At 41.8% G+C, this 10,053-nt stretch overlaps 2 protein-coding genes across 2 annotated transcripts; one reads left to right on the forward strand and one right to left on the reverse strand.

Annotated features, from left to right (window-relative positions):
- The first annotated feature begins 194 nt into the window (after nucleotides 1–194).
- On the forward strand, nucleotides 195–5,690 carry zgc:172323 (desmin). Its single transcript, XM_014020459.1, has 11 exons — nucleotides 195–1,671; nucleotides 1,774–1,933; nucleotides 2,046–2,195; nucleotides 2,577–2,696; nucleotides 2,787–2,882; nucleotides 2,962–3,096; nucleotides 3,181–3,291; nucleotides 3,380–3,490; nucleotides 3,617–3,741; nucleotides 3,830–3,920; nucleotides 5,586–5,690. The coding sequence occupies exons 1-11, from the start codon at nucleotides 1,448–1,450 to the stop codon at nucleotides 5,604–5,606; spliced, it is 1,344 nt and encodes a 447-aa protein (XP_013875913.1). The 5' UTR covers nucleotides 195–1,447; the 3' UTR covers nucleotides 5,607–5,690.
- LOC106526024 (vegetative cell wall protein gp1) lies at nucleotides 3,927–5,055 on the reverse strand. Its single transcript, XM_014020460.1, has one exon. The coding sequence runs from the start codon at nucleotides 4,970–4,972 to the stop codon at nucleotides 4,109–4,111; it is 864 nt and encodes a 287-aa protein (XP_013875914.1). The 5' UTR covers nucleotides 4,973–5,055; the 3' UTR covers nucleotides 3,927–4,108.
- Nucleotides 5,691–10,053: the final 4,363 nt, after the last annotated feature.

Consider the following 10,053-nt stretch of genomic DNA (forward strand, 5'->3'; position numbering starts at 1 on the left):
AAATAAATCCAATCATTTTTTGTAATTTCCTAATTAAAGCTGTCATGTTTTATTTTTTCAAAACAAGCGAAAGTCATTAAATGTATCATGTGTTGCTTCCTACTGTCAGCTTTTCTGTAAAAGGCCAAAGTGATTTATTTTGAAGGAAGCTACAGTGTGTTGTGTGTTTGTCTCCTTYGTTAAACAGCCTAAAAATGTAATTATATTGTTGCTGTTTGTTGTAAATGCTCAGTTTCACATGTCTACAAAGTCAAAGGATAAGAATTATTTTRTAACATACTGTATTGCATTTCTCTTTGTAATTTTAAAGTGATAGCTTTTCCCAATTTATTTATGTTTTTTATGTAGGCATTTATTTTGATAAAAGCTTATGCAAAGCAGATATGTTTAAAACATTTGGGCAAATAGTTTTGAATAACAGAGCTGATTTTATATTGTTCCAAAAGTCCCATGCTGCAGTGAGATGTGACGTCAATGATACGGGAGGAAAGAGCTGCAGAATTAATTCATTAGGAACTGGAAAACCTTTTTTTTTTACTAAAAGGACTGTATAATATATCTCTGCTCAAATTAGTGCCTGTGGATGTTTTAGTTGTTTTTTTCTGGTTTGTTTGATCTATTGAATGCAGGCGGATATGTGAGAATCAGGTTTAGTCCTAATAGAAAAGGTTAAACACAATAAAGTGTAGCCTCTCTGACTTCTGACCCAGTGACCTTGTAGATGAACAGTTTTGAGCAGCCTCATCATCGTTATATGCTCTCTTATTACTGTGCCCTGTCATCCGTAAACTCCAGACAAAAATCTTTTCTTTTTTTCCTGTTCTTTTTTTTCTGAATCAGTTCATTTCAATGTCTTTTTTCTGCATAGTCAAGTTTTAATTTGTTGGAACCGGACCAGACTAATAAGTATTAATTTATGTCAAATCTTGCCGGGGCTCCTCTGCAGCCACAGCCTTATCAGGTCACCCTCCAGCTTCTGCTTAGCGTTCAATTAGGTCCCTCATCCCATCAGAGCAGATCATGTCAGAGCTGCACCTACTGGCAGYAGGCTGAGCGAGCCCTGCCTCCTTCAGTGTCTGCTTGTCTTTCTGTTGTCCAGTGTTGGACACTGAGGTAATGTGCCCGGGGGAATCTTATTGAAAATAAAATGCTATTCCAAGTCTTTGGAGGAAACAGTGATGCTGTAAGCTTATTTCCCAGCCTTGCTCAACTCTTCACAAGCGTCTGACAGATGCCCGAGCAGCCTGCTTCGTTGCTGAGGTTCGAGATTCCACAGGTGTTGGCTCATGTGCTGGGCGGGCCTGCAGAGAGCAGAAACACGAATGTCACTGTGGAGTATAAAATCAGAGAACGGGTTTGACAGCAGGTACAGAAGGGACATCACAGTGAACCATAGACAGGTCCAGCCTGACCGTTTCTCCTTCAGACCACCAAACAAACAGGAATAATGAGTCGCAGCCCGGACAGGATTTCATCTTATCGCCGTCACTTTGAGGACAGCAGCAGCTCAACCTACCAGGTAAGGGTGTCCAGTCCGTCTCCCACCAGGGGACAGACCCGTCATGGCTCCTCCGGCTACTCTGCCAGATCTGGGTCCAGCAGCATGTGTGTGGACTCAGTGGGACGAAGGACCTCCTCTGCAKTGCGCAGGTCTCGCACGGCTGGAGTTGGGTATGTGTCTCTGAACACTAAATATTATTTTAGGTTTCAGATTTTCTTCCCCCTCCTGATTCTCATCTCTTCTTGTTGATGTGAATCACTTTATGTTTGCAGTGTCAGCGCAGGAGCCTTGGTGTGCGTTGGTCCAAGTGGAGAGCGTCCCATAGACCTGGATGCAGCTGCAGCTGAGAACCAGGAGTTTCTCAGCACCCGAACAACTGAGAGACAGGAAATGATTGTCCTCAATGACAGACTGGCTGTTTATATTGACAAGGTGAAACATGAATGTCACAGCAGCTTAAAACATATTTTCTTTTTTTTTTAAAAATTAAACCAAATTTTAATGACTAAAAGCTTGTTGAGAGGAAATTTTTCTGTGGTCACAGGTTCGATCACTTGAGCAGAAGAACAAACTGCTGGAGGCAGAGATTGAGGCCTACCAAGGCCGCTTTGAGAAACCAACAGGTCTTCGTTTGTTGTATGAGGARCAATTAAAGGAGCTGAAAAGGATTGCTGAGCAGATGAAAGTCCAGCGGGTGAGGAAAATTACTTTCATCTTGTTTTCTTCCCCCTTTAACATTTGAAAGACCCAGTAAAGCATAAATTTTTACACCTCACTGAACTGTATGTACTCAAGCAATGATACAAGACGTCGACTTGGTGTTTTCATGTTTTTTTTTTACCTGGTAACAGGCTTATTTCTGACAGGAAAATGGAGAGATACCTCAGTAAGTTTAGGTATTGTACAGCTGTCATCAGCTATGCTTCATGCACAGATGATAAACTGGCTTGATTCGCAGACACACATACAGTTGTGCACACACAGATCTGAGCAAAATGAGCTGATGGACATGTTTTTGTGCTCGCCCTCAGATCTGACAGACAAAAGAAATTACCTCTGGTTGCTTGGTTTTTAGGACCTTTCTTTGGAGGCTAAGGAAACTGCAGCTGCTCAACTAGAGGCAATCAAAATCAAATACGAGGAAGCAGTGGAGCTAAGAAAGAAGGCTGAGTTAGACATTGAAATCATCCGCCCGGTGTGTACCATCCTCCAGGTTCTCTATAAGTGATGACAAATTTGCAATCCGACAAAAAGACACAAATCAATGATGGTCTTTGCTCTTCAGGATGTCGACAGAGCAACTTCCTCTCGCATTGTGTTGGAGAAGAAGTTGGAGCAGCTGGAAGTGGAAATAGAATTTTTGAAACGAATCCATCAGCAGGTAGGACAACATGTTTATGCAGGTAAAGTCCAGATTTCCATTTTTTTGGATGGTTCCTGAATGTCTCCTTTTTGTTTAGGAAATTGATGAACTTTTGAAAAAGATCTATTCAGCTCATGTTTCAGCTGAAAGTGCCTTTGCTTTGCCTGATCTGGCTGGTGCGTTGAAACAAATCCAAACCCAGTACGATGACATTGCGGCCAAAAATCTTCAGGTAAGTCAAAAGCAGAAGATAAGTGTTACAAATTCTGTTTGTCACAATTATCTTTATGAGCATTTTAATTTCCTTCTTTTTTAGGAAATGGATTCATGGTATAAAAACAAGTTTGAAGATCTAACCAAAAAGTCATCCAGGCATGTCGATAAAGTTCGAAGCGTTAGAGAAGAAATAGCAAATGCCAAAAAAGATGTAAGTATTAGAAATTAAAATGTATAAAGAAATAAAAAATAGTACAGTATTAACAATATTTTTTATAATCCCATTAAAATACCACTAGATCCAAAGTAAAGAGCGTGACTTGGACTCATTGAGGACCAGAAATGAAGCCCTTGAAGCTCAGATACGAGAGCGGGCAGAAAAGTACAAGAAAGAACTGGAAGACCTGCAGGTAAATGCTGCTTGTCTCAGGGTGTACACCTGWTCCTACCAAAGGTGCCACATAAACACATATTCTCACTTTCATGAGTGCAGACATGAGGCCATTCAACAGCACATCTGTTTCATTACTTAATAGGCTCGAATAGAGGCCCTGCAGCTTGAGCTGAAATCCACCAAGGAGAAAATTGCACTGCACCTGAGCGAGTACCAGGAACTCCTGAATATCAAGATGGCTCTGGAGATAGAGATTACTACTTACAGGTACATGAAAAACAACCAGAAGTTGTGTTAGTAGGGTGTGCTTGAATAAAATACAATACATATTTAATATTTTTGTCTCTCTTTGCAGAAAATTGATTGAGGGGGAAGACCTGCGGCTGTCTGGCATGATGCAATCCCTGTCTCTTACCAGCTGTAGCATGAGCACCATTAGCGCTGGGGTGAGCCTTAGTGGAGGAAGCATGGATGCTGTGGGTGGAATGGGTGGTGGACTGATGGGGGATAGAAGAAGAGGAGTTGGAGGCATTGTCAATGGTGTAGAAATGGGTAAGGACACAGTTACAGGAGACCCCGGATACGGTCGTGATGGAGGTCTAGTCGATAGGACAGGTGCTAGAGGTAGGGTAGGTCAAGAGTCAGGAGCAGGAGGGATAGATGTCAGCACAAACAGTAGGGGTATGGGCACTGATGCCAGTGGAAGAGTCAGCGTTGGAGGAAATARTGATGTCATCATGGGCAGTTTAGGGTCTAGAAGCACTGGTTTTGGTACAGGAGGAATTGGTGCTGGTGGTTTAGATTCTGGAAGCACTGGTCTTAGCTCTGGCATTGAAGGACCTAGAGCTGGTGCTGGTGGCTTAGGTCCTGGCAGCACTGGTCTTAGCGCTGGTGTTGGAGGAGTTGGCACTGGTGGTTTAGATTCCGGAATCATTGGTCCTAGCTCAGGTATTGAAAGATCTGGAGCTGGAGCTGGTGCTGGTGGTTTAGGTTCTGGTAGCACTGGTTTTAGCGCTGGTGTTGGAGGAGTTGGCACTGGTGGTTTAGATTCCGGAATCATTGGTCCTAGCTCAGGTATTGAAGGACCTAGAGCTGGTGCTGGTGGTTTAGGTTCTGGCAGCACTGGTCTTAGCGCTGGTGTTGGAGGAGTTGGTGTTGGTGGTTTAGGTTTTGGAAGCACTGGTACTGGCATTGAAGGATTTGGCGTTGGTAGTTCAGGTTTCGAAACCACTGGTCCTGGTATTGGCATTGGAGGAGTCAGTACTGGAGAGATGACTGGTGTTGGAGCTGGTGGTTTAGGTCCTAGAAGCACTGGTCCCAATGTTGGAACTGGAGGAGGAGGTGCTGGTGACGTGGGCACTGGTCCTGTGGTTTTAGGTGTTGGTCCTAAGGGTTTGGACTCTGGGGTTGGTGGTGTAGGACTCAGCTCTGGAAGGTTAAGTGAAAGCAGTGTAGGTGGAGTTGCACTGGGTGCAGGTGGTGACACCACAGGTGGCATTGGTGGTATGGGAAATGAATTTAGAGGAGGAAATGGGGATTTAGGTGGAGGCACAGGCTATGGGGTTGGTGAAGGATTAGGTGGAAATGKAAGAAAAGTCCAAGTACAGGGTCCTACAGTAATGAAGGGTGGAATCAGAGGCAGTGCAGGATCAGAGCATAAAGGTGGAGATGAAGAGGGTGTTGCTCACTCAGTCTGTGGTGGAATGAGTAGGATTAGCAGAGGGAACGGTGACATAAGTGGTGCCCAGATTGGACATGGATCAGATGGACATGACAGCGTCACTGAGGCCTATGCAGAGCAGGCTGTGGAGCTGACGGAGAGAAGGACAGTGCTCATTAGGTAAAGGTACCATTGGGTATCTTTTCCAAGACTTAAGTCAGCTCAAATTTAATTTCCTATGTCAAATTCAAACAAAAATGAAACTTGATCTTGACTAAGAACTGCAGACTAAATCCATTATGACCTGATGCAACATCTGAGTGTGTTTACAGATTGCCTTGGGTCCTAAAGGGTTGAAATATATTAAATACTCTGTGAAAGCAGTAAGGTTAGGACTAAAGTAACTTGTTTGGGTTTAATAAGCACTTTCATTTCTCTCCTCCCTCTGCAGAACGGTGAAAACCGAGGATGATGTGGTGGAGATGGACCACCAAGAACAGACCTACACCATCTCTGGTGCTGCAGATGACTCTGATGTTGAATGAATAACAAATTTCCCCTCGCCTTTAAACCTTCACGCCCCTCTGAGCTTTGCACTGACCAGTTCCCGTGTCTGGGCACTGACCTTTGCCCTTTGGCCTGGGCAAGAAGACAATGTATGCTACAGACTGGTTTCTTCAAATAATAGAGTTTAAAATGACAAAACAATCACCATGCTCTCAAAACCTTTGTGTGTCTACACTCCCCCTATTCTAACTGCCATAAATAAAGCTATCAGCATTTAATTAAATCGTCTTTCTTTTATTTGATATCTTTTTGAGGTATTTAAGGACACTTAATGCAACTGAACTCTGTGATAAACTKAAAATTTTGTTCAGCAGATAGAGATGTGGATGTAGCCTGATGAAAAGTGAAATGAGGAAGTTGAACAGAGAGACAGGGCCAGAGACACCTGAGGCTGGACGCGCTCACCCTGACATTTTCTGGAGGGCTGAGAAGTCAGTCAGTCAAAACTCTGTCCTGCAACAGAGTGACGGCTCACAGCCGCTTTCTGTCCTCATTCCATCCATATCCACACCTTTTTCTCCTGCTGCTGATCGGGAGAGATCGGATCTAGCCGGCAGATGCCAAACACACTTAGTGTCCTGCTGAGAGGCAGAGTGGAGAAATGCAACAGACCAAACGTAAAGAGCACAACACCATTGTGTGAATACACACATAGTTAAACAAACAAAATCTTGAAAAGCAGAAATCGTGTTCGACTGTTAAATACAACAACGTGAGACTTAAGATGCTTCAGTTTGGCTGAGGTTTTAGTGTGCTGCTCAACATACATCATTTTAGCAGAACTTTGAAATGCAGTCATTCTCTTTTGAAACTACAAGGGTCCACACCAAAGAAAGCAATGATGTTTAACTGCTGCCTTTGTTGTCTTGTGATCTTTTAGCCGATTGCTAATTTGAAAGCTTAATTACAGACACGCTTTTTTTTAATGAAAATGTAATCTTTAACAGTGTTAATGCACCTTATGTAAAAATACATAGCCTGCAAAAAAAAATCAGCAAGATTTTTCAAAAACACGACACAAATATGGAGAAGAGAAACACAAGAAAGCAGTTAACAAAAGGCAATGCACACACCGGTTTGTTTATTTGTAAATTAAAAACTAAAGAGCTCAAAATTTTGTTTATGGTTTTGTTGTTTGAATTATTGTTTTCAAACAGAAAGATTTCTAAATGAGAACAAAAATTGTCCAAGTAATAATTACCTCTTTGGTTTACAGAGCTACTGCTGTCTTTTAGTAATCTATTTATTCACTATCTCTAGAACACTGTCTTTAATAGGATTAAAATCAGTTTTACAAAAGAAGAATGAAAAAAACTATCAAAACCTAATATTGTAAATTTATTTTTTATAAACAATGGTGTCAAGTCACTGGTTTATGACCTGAAAGGAATATGTGACAGAATCAAGCTGAACATGATCTTAAAACCAACAGATCACTATTAATAGATCCATTTTCCTGATATGAACTTCATGTACTTCAACCAAGTATTAGATTAGATTAGGTTAGATTAGATTAGATTAGATTTGATTGGATTTGATTAGATTAGATTAGATAGACCTTTATTGTCATCGTACAGAGCACAATGAAATTACAGTTCAGAACACCCAATCAGAAGAAGACAGAACATAACAAACATAGGAGAACAGGTGTCCTGGGTCATGCAGCCACTGACCTGTACAGAGCAAGGATCAGCTTCATGAAGACATCACGAGGAGATGCAACCCTTAACAGAAAAACTAAAAACTACACAAGGGAAGATGAGGGAAAAACAACAACAAAAAACCCCATCATATTACATTAACAATGTGACATAAATAAATAAATAAATAAATAAATAAATAAATAAATAAATAAATAAATAAATAAATAAATAAATAAATGTACCTAATTTTTAGATTTCTCTTTGACCAGTAATAAAATTAAAATCATTAAATATTTTTGTTTGGTTGGAAAAAAAACACAAATTTGGTGCAGTTCAGAGTTTAAAAACATCCTTTTTACTCTGTGACACAGTAACTGCAACCTCTAGGAGTGTTTTTGCAGTTACGTAACATACATTTGGCACTGAACATCTTTATGACTTCAATAATGCAGAAGCAAAAAGCAGAGGTTCTAATGTAAAACCTTGTTGAACTCCTGTTTTACAAATAGGGTTCAGTTTATCCCACTTTGACACATTGTTATTATTTAAGAAAAAAATAAARTAGCTAAAATACACCTGGTGACATTTATATCTTATTTTTAAAGCATCTTTATAYAATCTTATATCTTATATCTTATATCTTTATTAAGGAATGTAAGCAAAATCACATTGTGGTGTGCGTCTGTATTTTCAGCTTGTATGTAAAACAGCATCACTACAATGTGAAAAATTTGTAAGATTTCCGAGAAGAGACGTCACAGCAATCAATTTTTCTCTTGGACATCGTTTCCACAAGCTGATCCCAGCCGAACTCCGACGAGACAATTAGTTTGAGGCCAGAACTGTCAGCCGCAGACATAATGAGGAGGCTGAGCACGCGCAGGCAGGCCATTAGATCAGCCAGTTATTAATGTGCAGCCAACCTGAAGGAGGCCGAAAAACCCCTGTCTGCTTCCACTCTCTGCAGCCTGATGCCACTTTTATGGAAACCGTTGAATATTGGGTTATGTACCTGGGTCATCAACAAGGCGCAGGAGTGTGTGCTCGAAGAATGCGGAGCTCTCCATGGTGCTTTTGGAGACATGGTTTGGAAACGCGCGAAGAGCGTCAATAGTKAAGAAAAACTGTTAGTAATTTGCTCATTAAATAATTCTGACTTTATAATGCTCATTTAAAAATAAAAGAAGAATAATTTCAGTGGGTCTTTGATGTTGAAGTTATCAACGGGGTTGTACTGGTCAAAGCTTGAAAATAACATGCGCGATTTGACGTCATAATGCTAGATTGAATGCAATCAGTCAGCGCTCAGAGTATGTGTTGTGTACAACCCTCTACTACCACATTTTAGCTCAACATCTGTTAAACTGTTGGTTGTGACGACCACCTTGAACTTAAAAAATATGAAGCTGTAAGATGTTCCTTCAGTGATTACTTTCTGAGAGTTTCATCAAACTCATTAGATATTTTGCTAACAGACATAAAGAGGTAAAATCAGTAGTTAATAGTTTGAACAAAGCTTTTATGTGATGTGTGTGAAGGACTCTAGCTGTTACCACTACAAGTTTTAGCTCAATGCCAGAAAAACTGACTGCGTTAATCATGTGTTTTACAGACAGAGGGCAGTGGCGACTGTCTTAAATCGGGTTGACCCCCAAAGTAAATCAGTTATAGATATCATGATTAGGCCTGGGCCTGCTTTGTGCAAGTTTAATTAAAGTCAGTTCAACGGTTCGTGAGGTCTACTTTGCTAACAAACAGCGCGTAAACGTGCAGCGTTGCGCTCCTTTCGCCTTGATAAATATCAGGCCAGATTTAGCACGGGATAAAGTCAAAGCTGCATGTCTTGAGGCTTGCTCTTTGCCTTCCTAGATGTTTTTGGTTTGCAGAAACAAACCGCGCTGCCCGCTGGGTCAGTAACCTCCACCCTGTGAGAAAATGCCGGGCCGCACGGAATAGTCTCCAAGAGGGGCAAAAGTTGAGACTTTTCTTTGCAACCCGCCTTTTTTTGCGTCACTTTGTGCCGCATGCTTTGAGGGGTGGCTAAATCCCAATTAGGGTCGGCTGACACGCWGCTCCTTTCACGCGGAGCCCTGTCTGCATACATTTGCCTAGGAATGAACTCCTCACATAGATCTGCTGCTAAATGCGCCGGACAGCCGGGAGAATCGGCCTGACTGACACCCGCTTTCTGAGCCGCTCGAGTGAGAAAAGGTATGAATTTATAAGGTACACCGAAACATATCAATTCGCGCACTTTCGTGCGCCTTTATCCGCGTCCCTTCATGCGAGAGGAGGCCGGTTAGAGTGGAGAAGAAGGGGGATAAAACTCTTGAAAGCGGTGCAGCCCACTTTGAAGAAGGGGGAGAAGAAAGAAAGAAAAAGAAAGAAAGAGGGCATTTTGAATGAAATCACGCATGAACAACGTTGAATCAGGTGCCGTTTATTCGGCCACTCTCTAATGCGATTTTGAATATTAGTCTGGCTTAAAATCCCAATCATGTCATCTGGTGGGAGTCCCATACAAGCATCATTACTATTCAAACGAGTCGCTAATGTCCCACCCGCACCCAGGCAGCTGGTCTGCCCAGCGCGCAGCTTGCGTCTTTCCCGCAGGTTCCCCCAGACAAACATCTTGAAGATGGAGGGTTTGGGTTTACACAGAAAGAGAGAGGGAGAGAGAGAGAGAGAGAGAGAGAGAGAGAGAGAGAG

The sequence above is a fragment of the Austrofundulus limnaeus genome, unplaced genomic scaffold (assembly GCF_001266775.1).
Source record: "Austrofundulus limnaeus strain Quisiro unplaced genomic scaffold, Austrofundulus_limnaeus-1.0 Scaffold253, whole genome shotgun sequence".
Classification (NCBI taxonomy): domain Eukaryota; kingdom Metazoa; phylum Chordata; class Actinopteri; order Cyprinodontiformes; family Rivulidae; genus Austrofundulus; species Austrofundulus limnaeus.